Here is a 26,705-nt window from a genome sequence, read left to right on the forward strand (position 1 = left end):
ACATAAAAGCAAATGATCATAGGACCATTCCGCATAGAACAGAGAAGATTGATGCTTATTAATAAAACATATGGAAAAGAATATGCACCTTCTTTCTGCTGAAAAATTCTATCTATTGTAGCATAATGATTATAATGTTTCAGGAACAACACTTCAAATGATATGTGTAGACAGTATTTCATATCCTTAAATTCCCAACCATCCAATACTCATATTCCTATAAGTATGCATGACAGAGCTGCAAATCATGTACTGATTAAAGCATGTATTTTCTTTGGCTCTACCTATCCATTATAGAGTAAATAGCTCTTTCCACAATAAGAGTTATCCATACAGTGACAGTATTTAATTATGAAAAGAAAATAGAGAGGCAAATACTTAGTGGCTTTTGTGGAGAAGCTGGGGAGTAGCTTCACGGGATCAATCCAACTTGCCTAGCAGCAGCGAGGTGACGTCCGACCCTTGGCACAACCCAACCCAGGACGAAAGAAGTGATTAAGGGACTCTCGATCCCGTCTTGGGGCACTGACGATGCTGTTTCCCGTGCACTGCCGTGGGAGAGAGGAGGGGGGCTGTGGTGAAGAGGGCGAGCCATTACGCATGAGCTGGCGCCGTCCTGCTGCGCTTGATCATCGTTGATGCACTGCCCGCTGTTTCCACCGAGCCCGAACAACCTCAAGGACCAGGCCTAGGGTTTGTAGTCGCGCCCTCTGTGGACAAATCAAGGTGGAAAGGGGGAGGGAGGGGAGGCGGGAGAAGGGGAGGGAGCTGCGGCGGCGGCGGCGGCGGCCTGGTCGCGGGGCTGCTAGGGACGGACGTGTGGAGGCAGCGGTGCCCGCTCCCCTTTATTTCTCCCTGGCCCTCTCTCGTTCTCTCTAGAAGAAAGAAAAGGAAGGATAGAGCGACCAGACCGGCCAAAAAAAAAAGAAAGGAAGGATAGAGCGACCAGACCAGCCCAAAAAAACAGGCTGCAAATTGGCAGTGAACCAGGAAAAAAGACAGGGACACGTGTCTATTAACGGGAGCGATGACGCGAGGCGCTGGGAACGCACGGCGTTGCCTCTAGCTTAGCCACTTTAATCTTTACCTTTACCTAATAATAATAAAGAAAATTGGGTTTCTGTCGTCCGTCGTCGCTAGCGATTTTGCATAAACATCACTCTGTTTCAGCCGCAGTCCTGTTTTAAGTAAGAACGAATCATTTTTTTTGCATTTTACAGAAAAACCCATATGATTTCTTACGAAGCGAGAAGGAGGCGGGGTCGGCCTGGTTTGCCGGCACTGGAGAGGCTCGTGGCAGGGAGCTCCTCTCCTCTGCTTCGGGCGTGAGGCGGCTGAAGCGCTCGGGCTACGGAGCTGCGGGGCGGGAGGGTGAAGAATGGCACGGGCACTGGATGGGACTTGGTTCAGGTCTCCGGCGAGATGGGGATTGCATGGAGAGGGTCTGGATGCGAGCGGGTCCTTGGCCGGCGGCGCTCGGGCATCGAGCGGCCATGGCCATCTCTCTGAAGAAAAATAGTAGAAGAAAGGGAATCAAATAAGAATGTGGGCAAGACCTGCCGCAAAGACAAAAACATCTCGGAAGATCAATACGACATATGCGTGCATGCCCCAGCTCAGGAGAAGAGAGACACTGAGACACAGCTGGTAGCCTGGTACCAGCGAGGAAGGAACCAAAAAAAGGGCCGAGGCCCGGGCGTCGCTGCCCCGTTTGTTGTCGTCCCGGCAGCAGCCGTGCGGCCCGTGCCAGTCCCGCAGCTCCGGTGGCCTCACATTAGCCGTACATCGGACGACCTCGGCAGGACCGCTTGTCGGTGCACATCAGAGCAACCAAGAAAATAGAGTTGGGAAATCACCGGGCCGGCCTCGTAGCAACGCAGCCACCGGCGGGTGGTCGTAGCACCGGCGGCCGCCCTTGGAGCGCAGCTCAGCACCCAGCGTAGCCACGGAAATTGAAGCATCACCGCAGCCTCGCGGCACCTCCGTGGTTGTCGACGCTGTCGTAGCACGCCTCTCGCCGTGGCCCGTCGCCGCCTTGCAACATCCCGCAGCGCCGCCGCCGGGAAATGCCATCGTCCCGCAACCATGGTGGCTGTCGCCTTGCAGCACTATCATCTCCCCCTCTCACAGAAGAGCATGGCGAGCTCCGGCGGCCGGGCCGCGAGAGAGACGAGCCTATTAGGCATGGTGCTGTTGAAGGAGGAGCGGCGATTGAGAGATAAATGGTGGCACAGACGGCGCAAGGGGAAGATGGAATGGGGATCGGGAAAGCCGACCAGGCAAGAAGATAAGGTCGTATGGAGGCAGCGGTGCGTGGGGCTGCTGGACACGAGTCATGTGCGCAGGGGGAAGCTGATGTGTTCAGACGCGTGGAACACCAGCGAGGCTGCTGGTTTCTTAGCAATCAGCCAACGTTAAACTGATATAGATAACGTGTTTTTTTTGTCTCGAAAAAGATAAATGTTTTTTTAATTAGAATTTGATTTTGTTTGGATCGTTCATGGTGGGGAAAATATCTCCGAGTCACCACGTACACGCATGTAGTTGCTCTCTGAACCTATATGCACTTGTTGCCGGATATGATGCTTGGTATTTTTGTTACAAGATTTGAATTTAGGTTTGTTTGTGTCCTCATGAAATCATACTGACTGACTATTAAGCTGTGAAAACTATATAGAAGACTAAGATATATACACAGTTTAGGATACACATATCGAAAACATATAACCTAACCGCCAACGGATATAAATTGTCTCCAGGCGTTCAGACGAGTGCATAATAAACCACCGCCACCAAAACACATACGTTTAAAAATTACCACCATGATTTAAGGCATAATCATCTAAAGAGGAGATTGACATCATAGTTTGGCTAATATCAACTTGAACACCAAACTAAAATGGTTCACAATTTCAAGAAATGTTCATCGCCATAAAAAAGATTCCATTTAAAAAAATATTCTCATTCAAAAACAACTTCTCAAAGTAAAAAAAAATCATGTTTGATGGTTGTTGGGTTAAGAGCGTGTGTTATGTTTTTTCTCCCGTTGCAACGCACAGGCTTTTTTGCTAGTTATCTTTTATATACCGATTACTTTGTGGACGAATTGAAGATAATGCCCTGTTTGTGAAGGAAAAGTCCAGCCAACAGAAAGCATTCAGTTCACTCTAGAAGAGCCTAGCTAGACCACTATAGGAAGAGAGGAGAAGAAGCTCACCCATTAGGAGCTTGGCAGACATGGTCACTGGAAGCACAGGCGAAGAACAGGCCGGTGGAAATGGCTCGCACGAGGAAGAAACGGGGACAGGAACAGATCTGCGATCCAATCCCATGTTAGCCGACCAATAATCAAATCCAAGAAAAAAGAACATGCGCCAAATGAGCACCTCAACTGGCATCACGGCATAAAAGTAGCCAGTGTTGTAGTAGTAACCATCAACCATTAATAGGAAACCATCAATCAGTATAGACCAGAAGGGCAAACCACAAAGCTACATAAAACAGACCCAAAGAAACTCTGAATTTCACCTCCACGGATCCATTACAATGAAGACCAATTCAGAAGACAAATATAGACTACATTGACTGAATAGGCAGAAAATACATGTAGATCCCAACTCCATTAATCCAAACAAACCAAAGGATCCATAATCACTAAAATAGGCTCCTGACACAATACCCAAGCCTCTATTACAGGCAAGGTGTTCGCCTTGAGATTCATCCACTTGTATGAAAATGACCTTATGGTAAACCTATACATGGCACGTGTATTAATTTGGGATGTGGCCGTGTAGAAACGTGTGGTGTCTCTAGGTTTTCGGTTGAAATTTTTTGAACGTGTGTACCTGTTCAGTTGGTATGCCTAGCGTTTTCTGTTATAGGTGGGCCAATTAGATCGGTTGACTTTGTATCCCAACATATTCTGAGTTAATTGCACAGAAGTACCATAATTCGGGCATCACATGCAGATTGGTACCACGATTGCTAATTTTTCGATGTCAGTAACAACATTCGTCCAAATTTTTGCAAATTAGACTAAAACGCGTATTTATATGTATTGACAGTGTATCTGACCGTTGGGGCCCGTCCGTCAGGTGCCGACGTGGCATATTTTTTGCAGAAAACCCCTTGGCTTTATATGTAATCACATAAATGCCCATTTTTTCGCAGGAAAACCGCCATTGAGAGGGACTTTTTTTTCGTTCGCGAGTTTTTCGCGGACTTGTTCGAAAGTTTCCGGCGAATTGAACAAATAAATAACCGGAACGAAAAAACGGGCGCGCGCGCGATTCGAACCGGCGACCTGCAGGTCTGCCGCCGGGCGCGCTAGCCACTACACCACAGCTGTTGACTTGTACAGGCGAAATTTATATTATACTAGCACACACACACTGGGCCGGCAGCTGGGCCAAGCAAAGCCTGCAATATTATTTTACAAATAATTTAGTAGATGCAAAATGATCATTTTTTAATAGATGCAAAATGATCATTTTTTCTTATTTTTACACAGGCTGTATTAATAGCATTATCTTTGAGAAAAATATTAGTTTGGTAAACATGCAGATTACTACATGTGTTATTTTTTGACAAATAGAAATATGAACCCGAGATTGAAACTTTCATCGTTTTAAAAAAGTTCAATATATAGCTGACAAATGGTTTTATAATACAAAAAAAGTTCATCGTATATTTATATAAAATCATTGTATATAAAAAAATGTTCAATGTTTAGTGTTTATTTACAAAAAAATATCGCAGAATAAAAGGTTCACTATAAACTTAAAAAATGTTATGATCATTTTTCATCTATTAATTTTTTTTACATAATGCACGGTGAATATTTATTACAAAAATGATCAATATAAGTTAAAAAATCTTAATATATGTTGAATAATTTTGGTAACATATATTAAGAAAATTGTTCAACATATATTACAAAAATGATCAATTTCATTGAATGAAAAAAGATGAAGAAACGAAAAGAAACCTGGGCAACGAACGAGCCCCAGCAAAACGCAAAACGAAAAAATTATTACAGGCCTCGGTTGGCCCAACCACCGGTCCAGCGTTTTATTGTTTGTATAAAGAGGTACTGCCCGCCCTTGAAACAGAGCACATCTGTGGCCTGGTGGCTAGCGCTCTCCGCTCGCGTGGTGCTGGTCGCAGGTTCGAAACCTGCTGATGATGTGCATTTTTCCTTTATTTTATTTGATTATGCTGAACATTTTTTTAAATACGTTGAACAATTTTCTAAAGATATGATGAATATATTTGACATAATGCAAGGTGAATTTCTTGTAATTTATGGTGAACATTTTCTTAGACATGATGGATTTTCGTAAAATATTGCAGGCTTTCCTTGGCCCGGCTGCCGGCCCAGCGTGTGTGTGCTAGTATAATAAAACTTTCGCCTGTACCAAGTCAGCAGCGTCGCTGTGGTGTAGTGGCTAGCGCGCCCGGCGGCATGCCTGCAGGTCGCGGGTTCGAATCGCCCGTTTTTTCGTTCCGGATATTTATTTGTTCAATTCGCCGGAAACTTTCGAACAAGTCCGCGAAAAACTCGCGAACGAAAAAAAAGTCCCTCTCAATGGCGGTTTTCCTGCGAAAAAATGGGCATTTATGTGATTACATATAAAGCCAAGGGGTTTTCTGCAAAAAATATGCCACGTCGGCACCTAACGGACGGGCCCCAACGGTCAGATACACTGTCAATACGTATAAATACGCGTTTTAGTATTAGCAATCGTGGTACCAATCTGCATGTGATGCCCGAATTGTGGTACTTCTGTGCAATTAACTCACATATTCTTTGTGCTTCGGTGCTTCTCTGCCTTTCTACTGGTTTTCGGTGCTTCGCTGGCCCAATTGGTGTTGCTTTGTCAGGCCCGTCTTTCCATCAGAAACAGCGGTGCCGCTTCGACCGCCCATCTGGACGTTTCTGCTGTGTTCCATCGCTATCTATAAACCTGAGTGCATGTATTTTGCTTGGGCAATCAGGAGTTTGCTTCGCTAGATATTGTTGTTCTATTACTTGCTGGTGGCCAATCAAGAATTTGCTACGTGATATGACTACGTGGTATGGCTACATTAGTTTCTTTTTCTAATTGATCTCTTTCAGCGTGTCCCATGTTTTATCCGGAAGCCTCCGGTCAAATCCTTCATCGTGTGGAGAAGACTCCCGCAAAATCTGCATGCACATCACCACCGCCGTACGAGCCTATAAAAGAGGATCCCTTCATTTCCTGTGTTCATTGTTCATTTTCACAGCCACCATCGAGTGCATGTTCTCCATCGAGTTGATCACTGCCGCGATTTCGACCGTCCGCCGCCGGCTCCAGTTCCGTAGCCATCCACCTCGCCAGCGGTTGGATGAGTTGATCTAGCTCCTCGCAGAAGCACGGCGGCACACTGCAGCATGGCGCAGGCAGACACAAACAAGCTGATGTGGAGGCGGCTCCCCGTTCGGCATGTGCATGGCGGCAGTTCTCCACGCCGTCACGCAGCACCGCAGTAGGGCACAACGGAGGGAGCGCTGCCACGCGCTCGCCGCGGCGGAGGACGACATGTGTGGTGCTGCCGTGGGAGGCGGGGTGGAGTTGGGATGAAAGGAGGAGAGTTGATGTTGCCGAGGGCGGCTGCTACGCATGGCCATGCACGGCAAGGATGCCGCTCTAGGCGTGACAAAAAAGCCATGGGGCAGCTCCGACCAGCTGCTAATGCCGACGCCGTCGTCCGAGGGAACCATCCTCAATCCGTCGCGTCGACGGATTGCTCTACTGCATCGGCTCGACTACTAGGCGCTTCGATGACGTCCACGCTCCTCCACCGCCGGATCCTGGCATAGCCTACGACGGTGTCGGCGATAACTACGACGTCGTCCAGCAGGATGCATGCGCCCCGCACCAGGTCCGGGGGCGTCGGGTGAGCGCGTCGCCGGCCACACACACACATTCCAAATGCTGATGCTCGCGAACAAGAGTAAGGGCCCACAAGCACGTCGAGCTGCGCACGAGGAGAGAAACGTAGGAGGGAGGTACGCGGATAATGGTGGCAGCAGTGCACCTGTTCTTCCAGGATGCAACTATTCTTCGAGGTGCCTCTTCTTTGTGTGCTGCCATCCATGTCTTCTTATACATCATTCCATCAATATTCGCTTTGTGGACGGATGTCCTTGCAGTGCAATCGCGAGGAGCGTTCCACGACGCGTCTATGGCAGAGTACACCAGCCAGGCGTGCACAAAGAGCATCCCCGGGCACTACGTTATCTACAGCGAGCTGCTGACCACGGGCGGAGCCGGCGCCAGCGCGATGGTGGACAAAGAGACCCTCGACGCTCGCTGCTTGGAGATGGAGGTGGCACTGAATACCGTTTACAGGCAGAGCAGGGTGGCGGGTGGGTCCATGGAGCCGGAGGAGCTGATGGACTAGGCCTTCTCCCGCAGGGCCCCCCATCAACCGATACAAGGTGCCCCGGTGTGCTTGACATTCCCGCCTGCCATCGAGCTGCTTAGACTCGTGCGCGTGGTGTACTTTAGCTCCGGCCTGCCGTACTGGACCTGACTCACACCCAGCGCTTTGAGTTTTGACTGAAGAGAGATCGTTGAACGAAATACGACGTTTCCATCTAAATTCTCTTGCATTTTTAGGGTAGCCTACTCTTTGTTTTTCAACAGGATCCATCGCTCCTTAGTACTACTCTCAAAACTAAGTGTATGTGCTCAAGAAGCAGTGACACTTTTAGGCAAGCCTTTGCTTTTCAATATGATCAGTGTATACAAATGGACACTCTCCAGACCTTATGTTCAGAATTCAGACTGAACAATTTTTCAGAGTTGCATGTTATCGCATGACCCCAGCGTTGATGAGCTCGAAAAAACATCACCAAACTTCAATGACGTTTGGTAGTAGCTGGTTTTCATTCTTTCCAAGGGATATACAGATTTAGAACTAAGATGTGTTTGTTTATTATACCATTTTGCTATGTAATAATAACCACTTTATTGCATCTACGAAAATGCCACAAGCACATAGCCACATACTGCAGCATATTTGTAGCTTTAGCACGACTAAACTACTTCCGTTCAGTTAGGATCCTTGAATATATCCGATCTTTTGTGTCAATTACCACAACCACAGTTACAAACTGCATGCGCAATCCAAAACGAGAATGTCTTTTAAATTTCACATTCATGTAAATTTTCTACGGTTTAAAGGCTGATAGGTGAGGTTCTTATGTTACATCTTCTATTTTTTCGGAGATACAAAGTGCTAATAACAAAGCGCTATATGACTCCCAACCAGGATTTTTGTTCCTTCTGTAACTTTTCCCGAGCTAAGGCTGATTGTTTTGGGTGAAGAAGGAAAACAAAATATAGAGGTCGCTGATTTGGGACTCAGTCTTGAGAAGCTCATGAGTTATTGCTTGCATGCTTGATATAAGGAAGTATTAGGACTATAGACGAAACAACCTTAGGAGGAGGCCAAACATGAGAGCTAGGTTGTTCGATCTGGGAACAAGTACGATGCATGCTTGATGTCTACACAGTAGTGTATATCTTGGTTCATTTCATTATTGGTCCTAACCTCACGGGGGGTTTATACCAGGATGATTTGATTTCAAGCTCCAATGCCATTTGTACTCACGTTTGAACTCTGGTATCTTGTGTGTCTTCCCACCGTGCAAGTTCCCGTCGTGTTAGTTTCCTTTCAGCACGTCATGTTTAGTCACAATAAGAGAATCTTCTCCGGAATGTAATAGTGTGTCTTCTTTCCATCTAAGTTGTATGCCATCATAAGATAGTTATGAATGCAAAACTTTTCTCTTTAATTGCCTTGTGGGATGGTTACAATGCAGCTTTTTTCCTATAATTGCCATGTGATGAAAAGAGTGTACATGCAAGATATTCCAATACATACAACGCGGGGTTCGCTAGTAAATAAATCTAAAGATGATGGCCAAAAACAAGCAGACTAAATTCCTGTACTTCCATAGCACATCGTACAATACCATGTAAAGCATAAATCCTATGACAAGATGTTTACCATAACAGGTTACAGGAAATACGAAACAGCTAGAACAGGAATCAGTGTTAACCTGGAAGACAACTAACTCTCTGCTGGAACTGCTCCATCTCCCTAATAACTTTTGTTAAACACCAAAGCCAATTCACATAATCGCTGGTGCTTCTGAAGCTGCAGGAAAAGGGGGTTAGAGTGGAGATGATGCTTAAATTCAGATTGTTAGTAAAGAGGATCCATCACCTTGACCTATCAGCATACCCACATGGCCTCTTCTATCTAACTCTTTCATTCCTGAGATGATACAATTAATACATCTTTTTTGAACAGACCCTACCAAATATACCTAGAAAAGGGGCATGCAAGCAACCAGTGGCACATAAGACCAACAGAAAATCAACAGCTGGCATCCCATACAAATGACTGCATCTTGCCGACAGCAAACCACTACAACTACAGTCCAACGAATAATCTTTATAAATCACATCTGGAACAACATTGGCTTGTTTCGTAGCTCCAACATGGCACATGTGAGTAGTTCGAACAAGCAAATCAGTAGGTCACTTGTAGGACATATAGCAGAGACGTAGAAAAGGAATAGGTCCACCATAATCCAGATAAGTGACAAAAATCCCCAATTCCAAAGGGTGAGGAAGCACAAAAATACAAGCAGAAAATGATACTGCTCTTAGATGCCAGGCTTCTACCAATAAGAGCACAAGGAAGATACACGGCTGCAAGAACGCAAGCACAGGCCTGGAGAGATGAGAAGAGAAGGAGAAAAGGGGTCGACCTGCAGAGCGGTGACTGAAGACGCGGCAGGAGGAACCGACCAGAACCACGAGCACCCGCACACAGTGGACCAACCTGCACGGGAAAAGAAGCAAATCAGGGATGAGCTTCAGGTAACCAGAACTGAACGGTCAAGAACAAACAAGCACGTACAGATCGAGGAACACAGAAACAGACCGGCGCACAAGCAGCAAGAACGAGTACACAAGGACAAGGCGAGGGGGATGGGCTCACCTCAGATCCTCTTGTCCAACCCTGTGGAGGCGCCCTCTGGTGCTGTTGTCAGACAGCTCGTGCTCGCCCTACCGTGTGATTATTGAGCGCCGAGGAGGAGGTCGACCGCCGCAGCCATGCGGCCCAGCGACAAGAGGCCACGGGAGGAGAAGGGTGGGAGCATGGCAGCGGCGGCAGCTGAAAGTGCGAAGGGGAGGGGCACGAGTGCGAGGCGATGGCTAGGTTTCGTCCGGCGCTGGTTTTTATCCCTTGCGGTGTAAAAACGGCCGGCCTTGATAAGGGCACGTCAGGTTGGCAGATTGCATGGAACGGCTCAAATATCCAAATAGCTGAGAAGCGGCCGGCTCCTGCACGAATCAAGAATTGGGATGGCAAGTAGTGCGGAGCAATGGTTTGCAAACATTCGATGTGCAAACTTGTGTAAAATATATATTTTCTTCTTAACAGTTTATATATGAGAAATGCATATCATGATTTAATTCGTAAACCACCTTTGTAACACTCCATTATAGTAAAGATAATGAGAAGTTGCCCAAAATTAGTAGCAATTAATTGGTTGCAAAGGTAAAATAGTTACCCTAAGGAAATTTAATCAGTGCTACAACACACAAGAGTGGAAGAAGATCTGTTTTGTGTTGCAGCTGAGTTAATTGTGATTCTAGAGATGATCATATGAATGTGCTAGTAGTCAACTCCTTGTACAGTAAAAATGCTAGGATAGGCTTACAATAGATTAGAAATGTTATCGATGTTTCATTGGCTCCCATATCTACCATTTGCAAGGTCTGGGTGAAATTACTGGATTATTTACCAAAGTACATTTTCACAAATTTCGTTGCACATTACTGAACACTGTGGTAACATCATGTGTTGCTTCTGCAGTCTGAACCAAAGAACCATCTATAAATTTATTAATTAACAGTGATGCTTCTTTGCATTAAGCAATAACAAATGTTAAGAAAAATCTACATTAACGACAGACTTCATGCTAACTAAAATGAAAGTTGTTAAACTGTATCCATTCTATGTCAGACAGCCACACACGCAACCTAACCTGATTTGATCTTGCATCAACCCCATAGAGGCGTACGAACAATGAATGCATCAACCTCATATGGATGCAGTGACAGCAAGTAACTCAGATGAACACCAATTTATTTAATCCCTCTTGCTTGTTGAGTAAAAAAGTGCATGCTGCTGGCGTGAATATGAGTAGAGTTGCCGTTTAATTTGAAAACAAAGGTAATAGTGAAACTGAACCTTCTCTTAATTGCAGAAGTTTTTGTGTCAATAATCTTCAATCCTAGGATAAATAGATACAATGAGGTTCTTGAAGAATATAGTGATAAAAGCACCGAACTTGACATTAAATATACCATTTTAGTATGCTCAAAAGCAGATCAATATCCTCAGAAAGTAAAAAATGGGCCAATAAACTTGGAGTAGAAAAAACAGGTCAAATAATTTGGAAGGAGAGCTATCATGATGCAGACCTAAACATCCCTCCAGGAACGTTAGTGAGGCCTTGTATTGCTATTTTTAAACAATAATAATACACAACCTATGAGTTTTTCTGTTGGTAAATGTATGTTCATTTTATTTTCTTATGAAAAGTTAATTCTGTACCCAGCTTGGTATGAAAATATTGCATTTGTTATTATTTGTAATAGCTTATTTGTTGGCAGAAAATACAAATACTCCTGCCAGAGCCTCTACACCATCTTAGTCAGTCAAGAAACTACATATATCAAATAGAAAGCACACAAGAACAAATAAATTATCAAATAGCAAGTAGTAAAACGGAAACATGTGTAAACAAAAGAAAACAAAGCAAAACTATGCAGCTATCAGTTTGTCTTCAGATATTGTTTGTGGTTGCCCAGCCAATTCTACAGAAATGAAGAAAATATCTCTTAAGTAAAAGATTTAGTAAACCATGTATAAACTAATAAACATGTAGAACTATATATAAGCATGCAGACTCATGTTGCAGAAATTACTATAGTAGATCAGGAGATGCAAGTAACAAGTAGTTCAAAACAACTAATTAAGTTGTTAACTCGAAGAAAGGATTTCGGGACCAAACATTGATTCAGAGAGGGCATGTTGTACTAATTGAATAGTATGCAAGTAAAACCTCTAGAGATTAAAACCTTTAGGCTGACAGAGTGAAAGCTTTTATAAGCGTTGTAAATTCTTCTAATTTTTAAGAAACATCATTTTCTGAGACAATTGCACATGCTTGTGAGCTAATACTACCTAATCACAAACCGCTTTGCTTTCTTCCAACATTATGGGAAGACAAATCAACCAAGCAAACCTGAAATCCATTGCATTGATAGAAGGGAATAGAGTTTGAAAGTTACAGCAGTAGTCTCGCAAGCACATACGCGACAGGCGGTGTGAGCAAGACATACAAACGCGTGTAAGAAGGGTAGGCGCAACCCTAGTATAAATGTCTAAGTCTCCTCGATAAGTTGGCCAAGCCCCTTGGCCCCTGCGCGAGCCCAAGCTCTAGCATAAATTTAAAGATAACTCAGAAAACTGATTATCAGTCCCTCTCTCCAAAAATTCAGTTGTGCTGTTGCGTAAGATATAGTACGAAATTGCCAAATCTACATGCAAAAAAATATGCCAAATCATACACAATTGCTAGGCAACACAACCCAGAGGCAGAAGGGGAATGTTTTGTATCTGGTTCAATAAGTTGCCTCATATATCCATCTGGTTTGGTCGTGCGACCGCTTCTTGCAAAGATTTAGTCACTGGGGTCGGTAAGAACCATACCTTGCTTTTCAAGATGTGTCTCTCTAACTGGTGCGTCGTCGGCATCGCCTCTCACCTGCCTGCCGCGCGCATCCAGTAGCCTCCTCTCGTCGCTCGTCGCTCGTGGTCTTCTCCTTCCTCGCAGCACGCACGAATTTGGCCCAGGATGTCTTGTCCATGAAGGACGATTTCGGCGCATTGCAACAGGATTCAGAGGTGCTTCGAGGTGATGTATCTAAATTGCAACAAGAGGTATCATCCATCAGTTCCAAGCAAAGTGAAATGTGCACTCAGATTGGGGGTGTAGAACAAGCAGTGTTACAGTTAGGCAAACAGTTATCTGCTATGAGTTCTGTCCTGCAGTCACTCGTTCCAAAAACTGCAGAGCAGCGACAACCTGCTGCTGACAGTGGTACCAGCCAACAGGTAAAATCACCAACACTTGATATCAAAAAAAAAATCACAACACTTGCTCAAGCAGAGCTCCAGGCTCAGGAAACAAGGAATGAATATCTGCGTAAGCATTTGGAAGCAGAAAGAGAAATGACAAGACAATTTGAAGAAGCTCAACTTCAGAACTTACCTCTGGTCAGGGTTAACATGAGTAGGTTTCCCCCAGGTTTTCAGACTACAGATTTGACTGGTGAGGAAGACACTCCTGTGGCAAATCCAACTAGACCTCCTACACCTGCATTCCAACACTACCAACCAAATAGAGAGAGTCAGTTATGGCAGGGCTACTTCAAGACATATGAGCAAGAGATGCAGGCACAGTTCATGAAGGCCTTAACTAAAGGACCAAAGCTGGAATTCCCAAAATTTGATGGCACTGATCCTGTGGGCTGGATCAGACAATGCAACAAGTACTTCCAAATGTTAGCTGCCCCTGAGGAGTATAAAGTGTCATTAGCACAGCTATATATAGTAGGAGAGGCAGATGTGTGGTTAAGAAGATCTGGCATTGTAAAGAAGCAATTGAATTGGTCACAATTTGGCAAAGAGATCATTAAGAGATTTTCAAATCAGAACTCTTATGATCTCACTGAAAAATTCAATACTCTGAAACAGAGTAATCTGTCTGTCTCTGAATACAATAAACAGTTTGAAGATCTGATGGCTGAAATTCAAGAAGAAAATCCTTAATTCTCGGAACTTTGGTTTGTCAGATGTTATGTTAATGGATTAAGAGATGGAATTAAGTTTCAATTGAGACAATTGAGACCTCAAACACTTACTGATGCATTCTGTATGGCAAAGGATATTGAGCCCTGCCATCCTCCCCAAGTTGTTCAGCAAAAGAAATATGGAATTCCATACCATAATTATTATCAGAAACAGACCCAAACTCAGATAGCTAAAGTGGAAAATAACCCTGCTGTACAACAACCTCTTCATGGGAATAGGAACAGTGAAACACTCAATAACAAGGTGCAAAGAATTAGAAAAGCTGGAGAGTGCTGGAGGTGTGGAGATAAATGGGTGCATGGACATAAGTGTACTTTAGTTCCTAATGTGCATATGCTACAACAAGAGTTAGATGAAACTGGACCACAAGAGAATGAGGGAGAAGCATTGGAAGTTAAGAAGAAATAGTGGAGCAACCTGAGCAAGTTATGTTTATATCATCTCATGCTTTGGGTCAACAGCTCAGTGTGCAAACACCTACTGTGGCAGTTCCACATCTTTCATGAATGAGCAGTTTGCTGTGAAAGCAAATTGCCATCTCCTGCCTGTAAGACCCAGGGAAATCTCAGTAGCTGGTGGGGGCATATTATTAGTCTCTAATGCAGTAACACCCAACGGTTCATTTCAAATGGTTAAACTGAAATTAGAACATTCCTTCAGACTCTTAAATCTGCAAGTCATGATATGATATTGGGCTATGATTGGTTTACCACAGTGAGCCCAGTTTCTTTTGATATACCTCAGAATCAGTTCAGTTTCACTGTCCAAGGGAAAACAACAGTTACAACTCCTATATATACTGATCCAGAGAATATAGTAGAAAGACCAGCTGAACAGGCAGTTAAGTTGCTTGACAAAGGGGTCCAGGCATTCTTGATACAGCTAAACAGTATTGTGACTGAAACTCAAGAAATGCACTACATTCCTACTGCTGTGAACAAACTTTTGGAAGAATACAAAGATGTATTTGCTGAGCCTACTTCACTACCTCCTCAGAGAGCACTAGATCACAAGATAAACGTATTGCCTGGGGTCACTCCTCCTCACTCTAGACCTTATAGGGTGCCACATCATCAGAAAGCAGAAATGGAAAAGCAAATCACACATCTGTTAGAAAACAACCTTATCAGACACATCGGGTCGGTAAGAACCATACCTTGCTTTTCAAGATGCGTCTCTCTACTGGTGCGTCGTCGGCATCGCCTCTCACCCGCCTGCCGCGCGCGTCCAGTAGCCTCCTCTCGTCGCTCGTCGCTCGTGGTCTTCTCCTTCCTCGCAGCACGCACGAATTTGGCCCGGCCTTCTCCACCCTCCCCGTGCAGCCTGAGGTCGCGCGCAAGCACCGCGCTGCCTCGGCATCTGGTCATTTCTCCCTTCCCCACAGACCATAAGGGTCAAGCGCGAGCCGCCTCACCCACCGCGCCGCCGGATCTGGCCATCTCCGCCCCTCCCGACACAACCCCGCGGTCGAGCGTGAGCCGCCACTCTGTTGCGCTGGGTTTTGCGCCGCCGATCTGGCCTCCCCCGCGCGCCCTTCTTCCCCGGGATCTGGATGGGATGGGGGAACGAAAGAGAGGAGAGGAGAATGAATTGGGGAAAAGAAAAAAACCATGCCCCTACCTGTAAGGGACGCGATGTATTGTCGCTGTATCGGACGGCTCGCACGCGGCCGCTCGCGAGCCCCGAACCGCGCGCGGCCGCTCCCTAAGCAGTTGGGTTCGATGCCGCCGCCATTCTCCCCCCTCCTGGCCGCCGCGTCCGCCGCCGGCGAGCATTGCCCCTGGAGAAAAAGAAAAATACCGAAAAATCCAAGAAATTAATAAACAGAAAAGTCAAGAAGAAGAAAATATTCTCTGATCCGATGGGGAACTTTTTACTTCAACTCGTCATGTTCATCATTTCCTATGTACAATTGAACGAACACAATGTAACAAATTTTCTAACTACGCCTACACGATTTCAGCAAAACAACCTACAAAAATCCACAGAATTCGGCCTCAGTCGATCCCCTGTTGCACAACTCGCACAGTTATCTCACGGGCAAGCCTTGCGAAATCTCTCGACGGCAATCTTGTCCGCGCATGTCACGGCCTGGACGAGGATGCTTGCCAGCACCCGGAACTCCTCCGTGCTCTTGCGGAGGGCGTCGAGGCACTGGGCCGAAGCCGTCGCGGCGACCAGGAGGTCGGATGTGGTCTCGGTCCTGGTGACCGCGTTGACGCGAGCCCCCGCGTCAGCGCGAACCGCGAACAGGATGGAGATGGACAGGGAATCGACTGCGCTCGCTAGCTGGACAAGGCATTGCCCCAGATGAGCTCCCCAAGCAACCGCGAGCGGGTGCCGCCTGGGGAGGTTAGGCACGGGCGGGTGCCGCCTGGGGAGGTTAGGCACGGGCGGGTGCCGCCCGGGGAGGTTAGGCTCGGGCGGCTGCAGCGCCTGAAGCGCACGCTCCATGCCGATGGGGTTACCGCCGACGAAGTCTGCGCATATCCTGTCGAGGTGGCCGCGGGCCGAGCGCAGGAGGCCGCAGGCGTTGGCGACGTGGAGCCTCGCCTCTCTGAGGTTCCCCTCGAGCGGTGCGTCCGCCGCATCCCGCAGCTCCTCGACGAGGGGTGCCGCGTCGCTCAGGTTCGCGTTGCCGTCGGCGACCCACTCCAGGAGCCGAGCAAGGCGACGGCTGGCGTGCTCCAAGACCCTCCGCATCTCTAGGCCTGGACTCGCGGCCTCGCCCTCCATCGCCCTCCGCCTTCTGGATTCTTCCCTCTCTTTGCCCTAATCTGTGCTGGCTTGTGGTTTTTGCAGGTGTGCCGTGGAAGCGGATGACGAAGCGATCTACGAGTATTTATAGGCGAAGGCTCCCCCTCTAGTTATGCCAGCATCGGGTCTCGCCCACCTCCAGATGAAGAAGGTTCGCCTGAGTCGGCGGCAGCATTCGATTTTGGAGGCATGAGGTGGGGATCGCTGCCTGTCAGGCCTCGGTCCAAACAGGCTCGGATATGCAAACTCCGGCGCATCTGTCTTGTTGCTCTAACAGATCTATTCGTAATCATCATAGATTTCGGCACAAATTTATTGGACGGACTTCACTAGGGCGCGACATACCATCTGTCACGTACACGTGATGTCACCAACACGGCGTGTCAGCAGCTTCACAGAATCATGGAGCAAGCTTCAGCAACAGCATTTTTTTTGAGCAAAAGCTTCAGCAACAGCAAGGGCGGGAGAACGAGAGTCAAGCGGTGGGCCGCTCAACAGGCCCACCCGCGCACGCAGGCTACCCCACCCAGTGGCTTGCAAGCCGAAATTAGGCCCGATAAGGCTTTAACGGCTCTCATCGTTTAAATACTCTCCCTCTTTCTCGTGGAGGGGCTTGATCGGCGATTCAAGGCGCAAAGGTGAGAAAATCGTCCAATCCGTCACCAAGTTACTGAAGGGGACTACAAATGCCTTGGATGGGCATGGCCTTATCAGCGACCGATCCATCATCGACCTCACGTCCACCAGCGGCGTACAGGGCAGGGCTTCGACGAGGAAGAGTAGGGCATGGAAGACGGCAGCACCTCTAGTCTCGTGAAATAGTATTTGTCCCATGTCCTACTCTACCTCGCCGGCAACCGCACCAACACTTCGTGGGACGCAGCCATCTGCCAGATATGGACACGGACGAAACAACAAGGAAGGTCGCCGGCGAAAACTTAGAATAGTTTTACGTTGCATGTAATCATAAGGATATCCGGTTGTGAAAATGATTTTTTTTGTTGGCCGGTCGTTGTTCGCGGGTGTTTGGGGGACGGATTTTGCAAATTGTGGTTGTAGATGTTCCAAGAGCAACTCTAGCACAATCCGTCCCGCAAAATTGTTTGACGTTTCACCCTAAAACGATTTTGCAGGTAGTTAAGACCGGGGCGCAGAACAGATCTTGCAAACCCATATGTGAACTTTTAAACTTAAGATACATTGTGTTCCCTTCGTCTGGAACGCATCGGAGATCATCAACATAGATAAACTAAAACTAATGACGTCGAGGCGGTGGCTCACGGCTGGATGTTAAGGTAGTACTCGGCCGCCGACCGGTAGAGAACGCTGGCGAGCTCGAACACGTCCTTCGCCGCCTCGAGCCGTTCGGTCGCCCTCTTCATTAGCCGCCACCGCGTCCTTCGCGGCGGCGAGCTCGATCTGTACATCGCGAAGCCCCTTTGTGGTTGGCCAAAGAGCTTCCCCGAGCTTGTGGAAGCTAGACCATGAGTCCCGGTCGGCGTCTCGACGGCAGGCCAGCTGGAGCCGCAGGACTCCGTGCTGTGTCAGGCGTGCTTGCGCGGCGGTGATCCCCTCCCTCCGCCTCGGCCACCATGCTCGTTTGCCCCTCCCGCCATCAATCTGAAGGAAATGGACGCCATGGCATGGAATCTGTAACCCAAGTTTGGAAAGGGAGGCGGCGAAGGAGAATGGAAGACGGGAACCCTAAGTCGCCTCACGTCCGATAGATATAGCGGCTGGGGGGGTGTGGGCGCTTGAATATTTTTTATGGGTCGTGCCAAATATAATCCCCCCTCCATTCCTAAATACATTTGTATTTCCCTCCGTTCCTAAATACATCATGCTCAAGCCGTAAAACGGGCCCATGCTCAAGCCGTAAAACGGGCAAATACACTAAATCCGTCGGAAATTTACGCGCTGGCGATGTGTTTAGCGCATATGATGGAGTTGCTCTAATTCCCTTCTTTCTCATCCCCTTTCCCCAATTCCCTCCGGCCCAAGCCCCCTCCTTTTCTTCGCACACGCCGACCGGCCCAGCTCCGCCTCTTCTTCGCACGCGGCGGCAGGCGCGGCTCTGCCTCCTCCCCGCTCTACCCGCTCCCTCCTACCCCTTGCTCTCATGACCCCCTCTCCCTCCGTCGCCAACCCTCACGCATGGCAGAAGAGGCGAATGGTGCCAATGTCGCAGGAGAGGGGGAGCAGGGCTGCCGGGGCTCGCGGTTGAAGGCGTCGGCGCTGGTGAGGCGGCTCGCTGTTGGGTGGTTGCGGTTGTTGCCATGGCTGCGGGCGGATCGGTCTGAGCGGATGTGGGCGCACGGAGGCGTAGGCGGAGGGAGTACTGGAGTGGTCTCGTTGGCGACAGCTGGGCCAGCCGGCGGGAGCTGGATCGATCCGAGCTGGCATGCCGGCACCCCATCGATGTCTTGCATGTCCAGCCAATCCTGCTCGACGACCAGGTGCTTGTGTCCGCCGTGCAGCACGCGCTCGCTTGCTGACCTCGAGCTCCAGCCGGAACAGCTTGTCGCCAAGGTATCTCGCCCCCCTCTTCTTCCTTCCTTAGAGCATCTCCAACAGTCGCCCAACGCGCGGCGCGCTAAAAATGCGTTTGCAGCACGCTGGTCGCCTGTTTTGGTGTGGCGGGGAGCGTTGGCTCCAGCACCGCTGTAAACTTTAGCGCGCGCGTAGCTCCAGCAGATGCACTAAAATGCAGTGCGCGCGAGCAGTCGACGCTTGCCATATGTTGCATTTTGGGCACGAAGTGAATTTCAAACATCAAAACAAAGACATGGCATAATTTAAATCACACAAACAAGTTCATGATGACATAAAAGTTCATGCCCACAAGTTCAAATTCATGCCCACAACTGAAGGAAATATGCCCTAGAGACAATAATAAAGTTGTTATTTATATTTCCTTATATCATGATAAATGTTTATTATTCATGCTAGAATTGTATTAACCAAAAACTTAGTACATGCGTGAATACATAGACAAACAAAGTGTCACTAGTATGCCTCTACTTGACTAGCTCGTTGAATCAAATATGGTTAAGTTTTCTAGCCATAGACATGAGTTATCATTTGATTAACGGGATCACATCATTAGAGAATGATGTGATTGACTTGATCCATCCGTTAGCTTAGCACGATGATCGTTTAGTTTGTTGCTATTGCTTTCTTCATGACTTATACATGCTCCTATGACTATGAGATTATGCAACTCCAGAATACCGGAGGAACACTATGTGTTATCAAACGTCATAACGCAACTGGGTGATTATAAAGATGCTCTACAGGTGTCTCTGATGGTGTTTGTTGAGTTGGCATAGATCGAGATTATGATTTGTCACTCTGATTGTCAGAGAGGTATCTCTGGGCCCTCTCGGTAATGTACATCACTATAAACCTTGCAAGCAATGTGACTAATGAGTTAGTTGCAGGATGATGCATTACGGAATGAGTAAAGAGACTTGACGGTAACGAGATTGAACTAGGTATTGAGATACCGATGATCGAATCTCGGGCAAGTAACATATCGATGACAAAGGGAACAACGTATGTTGTTATGCGGTTTGACCGATAAAGATCTTCGTAGAATATGTAGGAACCAATATGAGCATCCAGGTTCCGCTATTGGTTATTGACCAGAGACGAGTCTCGGTCATGTCTACATAGTTCTTGAACCCGTAGGGTCCGCACGCTTAATGTTCGATGACGATCGGTATTATGAGTTTATGTGTTTTGATGTACCGAAGGTTGTTCGGAGTCCCGGATGTGATCATGGACATGACGAGGAGTATCAAAATGGTCGAGACATAAAGATCGATATATTAGAAGGCTATGTTTAGACATTGGAATGGTTCCGGTTGAGTCACCTCAGTCATATCGTTGTAGTGCTTAGGCGAAGCCCTGCGTCGGTAATTTCATCATCACCGTCATCACGCCGTCGTGCTGACGAAACTCTCCCTCGACCTCAGCTGGATCTAGAGTTCATGGGACATCACCGAGCTGAACGTGTGCAGATCACGGAGGTGCCCTACTTTCGGTAATAGGATCGGTCGGATCGTGAAGACGTACGACTACATCAACCGCGTTGTCATAGCGCTTCCGTTTTCGGTCTACGAGGGTACGTGGACAACACTCTCCCCTCTCGTTGCTATGCATCACCTAGATGGATCTTGCGTGTGCGTAGGAATTTTTTTTGAAATTACTGTGTTCCCCAACAACAACATCATCCACCAAGTTCAAAATCCGAACCAAGTTCATCACACAAAAGTTCACACCAACGAATGGCACATCAACAATCAAGCCTCGTCCTCGTCTTCATCCTCATCTTCCTCCAATTTATCCTCCTCCTCCGAAGATGATTCTTCCTCCTCCTCTTCATTGTCGTGCGCCGCATCATCATGTGAAGCTCGGAAGGTGTTGGCAAGATCTTCAACGGCATCGTCATGCGAAGGTGTGTGAGGCACACCGGAAGACATTCCGCCCATGCCGCCCGGAGGTGCTCCCATGCCTCCCATGAGAGATGCAAAACTCATGCCGCCATGCCACCTGGAGGTGCTCCGAAGCCACCCATGGTCTCCATGGTAGCTCCAAAGCCACCCATGGTAGCTCCGAAGCCACCGATGCCTCCCATGCCGACAAGGCCACCGCCACCCACATGCCGCCAAGGCCACAGCCGCCCATGCCGTGAATCATGGCTCTTTTTTGGATCAAGACTTCTTCACGGGCAAGATTGACATACTCTTTTTGCACCTCATTCAGGATAGATGTGTCCATGAAGAACAAGTACTTCTCCCAATCCAACAACCTAGATCGCTCCTCCATGCCCACCTTCCTCTCCTCCAATGCCACCTTCCTCTCCTCGGCCGCCACCCTCCTCTCCTCGGTCGCCAACCTCCTCTCCTCGGCCGCAGCATCTTGGTTCCTTGCCATCTTGGTTCCTTACCATCTTCCTCACCTCGTCTGCTTCTTTTCTTGCCTTCACAATAGCTTCCATAGCATTTTTGAGCTCATCATCTCCTTTCCTCTTCTTCTCTTCTTTTGCGTCTTTCTTGCACCCATCCGGTCGTTTTGGCTTCGAGTATGAAATCGAGTTTGGTGTGGGGCTTCTCCTGCCGTCATCACTTGATGCCTCCTCCTCCCCATCATCCAAATCAATTGTTCGCTTGTGTTTGTTGCTCATATCCAAATTATCCATATCATCACGCTTCTTCCATTTCTCATCATCCTTCAATGCTTCATAGTAATGAGGCAAGGTAAATGGTTTCCCTTTCTTGCTCTTCTTCTCCTCTCCTTTGAACAAGTTTTGTGCAATATTGAACTACATAAAAACAAAACAAGTTAGCACTACAAACACCAATAACAAGCATGATGAACATGGATGAAATGGCACTTACTCTATCTTCATCATTAGTGCCACTTGGATTCAACTTGTCAACCGCCTTTTGTGCGGCCGCCCACTTTTGACAATCTCGGTTGATTGTCGACCACCGAGAGCGAAGAGATCATTTCGAGCGGTCAATTCCACTCTTGTTGTGTAGATCAAAATGCTCCTTCATCTGGTTCCAATAAGCATCTCTACTTTGATCACCTCCAATGGATGGATCCCTCGACACTTGCAACAAAGTATTGCATAGCAAGACGTCTTCATCATTAGTGTAGTTGCCTCCTCGTCCTTTCGGTGTGTCGACAATGCCCTCACCATCCTCATCCACCTCGAACTCATGTTCATCGGAATGCATGTCATGTTGGGGAATGTAGTAATTTCAAAAAAATCCTACGCACACGCAAGATCATGGTGATGCATAGGACCGAGAGGGGAGAGTGTCGTCCACGTACCCTCGTAGACCGTAAGCGGAAGCGTTATGACAACGCGGTTGATGTAGTCGTACGTCTTCACGATCCGACCGATCCAAGTACCGAACGCACGGCACCTCCGAGTTCAGCACACGTTCAGCTCGGTGACGTCCCACGAATTCCGATCCAGCAGAGCTTTGAGGGAGAGTTTCGTCAGCACGACGGCGTGATGATGGTAATGATGATGCTACCGATGCAGGGCTTCGCCTAAGCACCGCTATGATATGACCGAGGTGGATTATGGTAGAGGGGGTACCGCACACGGCTAAAAGATCAATGATCAATTGTTGTGTCACCAAGGGGTGCCCCCTCCCCGTATATAAAGGAGTGAGGGAGGGGGAGGGGCCAGCCTCCTATGGCGCGCCCCATGAGGAGTCCTACTCCCACCGGGAGTAGGACTCCCCCCTTCCAAGTAGGAGTGGGAGAGGGGAAGGAAGGGAGAGAGGGAGAGAAGGAAAGGGGGGTGCCGCCCCCCCTCCTTGTCCAGCTCGGACTAGAGGGGAAGGGGGCGCGCGGCTGCCCTGGCCGCCCCTCCTCTTCTCCCACTAAGGCCCATTAGGCAAAATATACTCCCCGGGGGGTTCCGGTAACCCCCCGGTACTCCGGTATATGTCCGAAACCTCCCGAAACACTTCCGGTGTCTGAACATAGTCGTCCATTATATCGATCTTTATGTCTCAACCATTTCGAGACTCCTCGTCATGTCCGTGATCATATCCGGGACTCCGAACTACCTTCGGTACATCAAAACACAAAAACTCATAATACCGATCGTCACCGAATGTTAAGTGTGCAGACCCTACGGGTTCGAGAACTATGTAGACATGACCGAGACACGTCTTCGGTCAATAACCAATAGCGGAACCTGGATGTTCATATTGGCTTCTACATATTCTATGAAGATCTTTATCGGTCAAACCGCATAACAACATACGTTGTTCCCTTTGTCATCGGTATGTTACTTGCCCGAGATTCGATCGTCGGTATCTCAATACATAGTTCAATCTCTTTACTGGCAAGTCTCTTTACTCGTTCCGTAAAACATCATCCCGCAACTAACTCATTAGTTGCATTGCTTGCAAGGCTTATAGTGATGTGTATTACCGAGAGGGCCCAGAGATACCTCTCCAACAATCGGAGTGACAAATCCTAATCTCGATCTATGCCAACCCAACAAGTACCATCGAAGACACCTGTAGAGCACCTTTATAATCACCCAGTTATGTTGTGACGTTTGGTAGCACACAAAGTGTTCCTCCGGTATTCGGGAGTTGCATAATCTCATAGTCATAGGAACATGTATAAGTCATGAAGAAAGCAAATAGCAATATACTAAACGATCAAATGCTAAGCTAACGGAATGGGTCAAGTCAATCACATCATTCTCTAATGATGTGATCCCGTTAATCAAATGACAACTCATGTCTATGGCTAGGAAACTTAACCATATTTGATTCAATGAGCTAGTCAAGTAGAGGCATAGTAGTGACACTTAGTTTGTCTATATATTCACACATGTACTAAGTTTCCGGTCAATACAATTCTAGCATGAATAATAAACATTTATCATGATATAAGGAAATATAAATAACAACTTTATTATTGCCTCTATGTCATATTTCCTTCATGTCATTGGTTCGAGACCAATGTGAATTGTTGGAGCCAACGCCCATAGTTGACATATATGCCTCATCGTTGAAACTACAAAGTGTATACAACGAAGCAAATAAGCTATCTATATGTATGCATTAAAAAAATAACAAACACAAAAAGTTGGCGAAAACCTTTGGGGCATTTCCTTGAACACCTTGTGCGCGTCAGCCGCCGGCTCAACAAGTGAGCTCACTGGCGCTTCGGTAGCCGCCGCGCCTGTCGCACGGCCTGCAACACTACAAAAAAAATACACTTCCATGATGATACGTGTTTGTCACAGTAGGTCGCGTTTTCTGTCATGCATGTACATCCATGACAAATTTATGACAGAATCAATATAGTCATACCTGTGCTGTTGTAGAAGTGTTCCATGACATTGCCAAAATTATCATCACGGAAGTGTCCACTTCCACGACGATAAATCGCGCGTCACAGAAGTGCTTTCGTCAAGGGTGACCGACACGTGGCATCCACCATAACGGAACGCCGTTAAGCTATCGGGTCGGATTTTGGATCCAATAACCCGTTAACAGCCACGACCAATGCCGATTTTCCACATGTAAAATTCTCATTGGCTGACGGATCCAATGGGAGAGATGGGCCTATGATATGTTGACACATGGACTGGCCCAAAAGTGGCCCACAAAGATTAAATGGGCTGGCCAACCGAAGGCCCATAAGATTTAGCGGACCATAATGGGCCGGCCCAGCTAAAGGCCCACAAAATTTAGCCAACCATAATGGGTCGGCCCAGCTAAAGGCCCACACGATTTTGCAGACCATAATGGGCCGGCCCAGCTAAAGACCCACAAGATTTTGCAGACCATAATGGGCCGGGCCAGCTAAAGGCCCACAAGCTTTTGCCGACCATAATGGGCCGGCCCAGCTAAAGGCCCAACATTCTCTGTCAAATCGGCCCGTCAACGGCCTGTCCTAAACTTGTCATCAACGTGGCCCATGGTCACTTCTGGCCCGTTAACAGTCCGCTAAGTAATTGGGCCGAATTACGGCCCGGTGTATTTTCGGCCTGTTAAAGGTCCGACTTCATTTGGGCCCATTTACAGGCCATCAAAACTTTTGGCCCATAAACGACCGTGAAGGATTTGGGTCATATTCGGCCATGTCTGACATTCGGCCTGTTAGAGGCCCACTATAGCTTTGGGCCACTTTCGGCCTGTTGTCATTTTCGGCCTGTTAACGCCGGACGTAAACCATGGGCCATATGTGGCCCAACGTCATATCGGGCCCATGAACGGCCCATATAAAAATGACGATAATCTAGCCCGACCGAAGTTCCGGCCTGTTAAAGGCTCGTGTATTAGGTCGCCGCATTTACGGCCCGTCCAAATTTCGGCCTGTTAAAGTCCAGTGGGTTATTTGGCACAATTAGGGCCCAATCTCACTTTCGGTCTATTAAAGGCCCATGTATTTTATGGGCTCGAGATATTTACACCTATAAACGACCTATTTTTACTGAGGGCCCAAATTATGTTTAGGCCTGTTAAAGGCCCACTATGGGCACAGGCCTACCAGAAAAATATGAAAGCTTATGCTGATTTAGGCCCAGATATTTTTAGTGGGCTACATGCCAATTTCGTCTCGTAATCGTTTTTAGCCCAATTGGAATGGGCCCGACGAATGTTGGCTTGTTGGGCTCCTACGAAGCTTTCGGCCGATTACATTACTAAGATAAACCTACACTATACAAAAATAGCATCGTAATTACTGCAGCCTGAGGCAGCATCATAAATGTTGTATCACAACAAAATAAATTCCAACCATACAACAAAAGGCCTGTTGGCATAAAGTTTACAGTCCCTCCAGATAAAAGCACCATAAGATGTATAGAAGCACAGATCATTTGACCTGAGTGCTAATGTTTCAGGCTGTAGAATCTGATGGAGCAGCACGATCTCTAGCTTTTTTCCGCCATTGCTCTTGAACAACGAAGCGAATATCTGATAGTCTGGTTTCAAAACCATTCATATCTTGACGACATTTCTCAACCACTATTCTTGTTTCCGAAACAACGTCCATTAGGGATTGGACTTGTGTCTGGAGCACAGATATATCACTCTGTCTAGCAGGAAGATTTTGTTCAGTAGGCTATTTGGACGAGGTTACCTTGACAACCAACCCAGAATTACGCAGGAAGGTGCTTTTTGCACTGTTAGTGGAGAGATACTGACACACTGCAACAAGAGGTGACATTGTGCCTGTAGTAGCCTCGTCACCTTCAGGTGGTTGTGGCTATTCAATCATTTGTTCCCACTACAAAAAAGACACATCCGTGACATTTTGGGCTGAACGAAAAAAAATTCTATCATACATATGACACTTCTATGATGATAATTGTGACAAAACTCGGTATCATCATAGATGTGGTGGGCTCCTACTTCTATGACCAAAAATCATGACAGAAAATGGGCTTTTCGTCC

The 26,705-nt window shown here is 47.2% G+C and overlaps 1 protein-coding gene across 33 annotated transcripts in view; it reads right to left on the reverse strand.

Moving 5' to 3' along the window:
- The window catches only part of LOC123157088 (uncharacterized), a 29,337-nt gene extending 13,665 nt beyond the window's left edge, over window positions 1–15,672 (reverse strand). For 4 of the 33 annotated variants that reach the window (XR_006478676.1, XR_006478680.1, XR_006478683.1 and 1 more), the window contains exons 1-7: window positions 15,152–15,605; window positions 14,413–14,540; window positions 13,394–13,696; window positions 10,045–13,045; window positions 9,812–9,885; window positions 9,095–9,192; window positions 3,218–3,315 (exon numbers count right to left, since the gene is read on the reverse strand). Coding sequence is in view for 1 of the 33 variants with exons in the window: in XM_044575329.1 (XP_044431264.1) it covers window positions 3,218–3,315; window positions 3,387–3,443 (155 nt within the window). In the remaining 32 variants the exon portion in view is untranslated. Of the gene's footprint in view, window positions 1–378; window positions 1,506–1,856; window positions 3,121–3,217; window positions 3,316–3,386; window positions 4,014–9,094; window positions 9,886–9,963; window positions 13,046–13,132; window positions 13,373–13,393; window positions 13,697–14,412; window positions 14,541–15,151 lie in introns of those variants that run through there. The other 29 variants (XR_006478697.1, XR_006478694.1, XR_006478684.1 and 26 more) reach the window with 29 other exon arrangements.
- Between the last annotated feature and the right edge of the window lie 11,033 nt (window positions 15,673–26,705).

This window comes from Triticum aestivum, chromosome 7B (assembly GCF_018294505.1).
Source record: "Triticum aestivum cultivar Chinese Spring chromosome 7B, IWGSC CS RefSeq v2.1, whole genome shotgun sequence".
NCBI lineage: Eukaryota > Viridiplantae > Streptophyta > Magnoliopsida > Poales > Poaceae > Triticum > Triticum aestivum.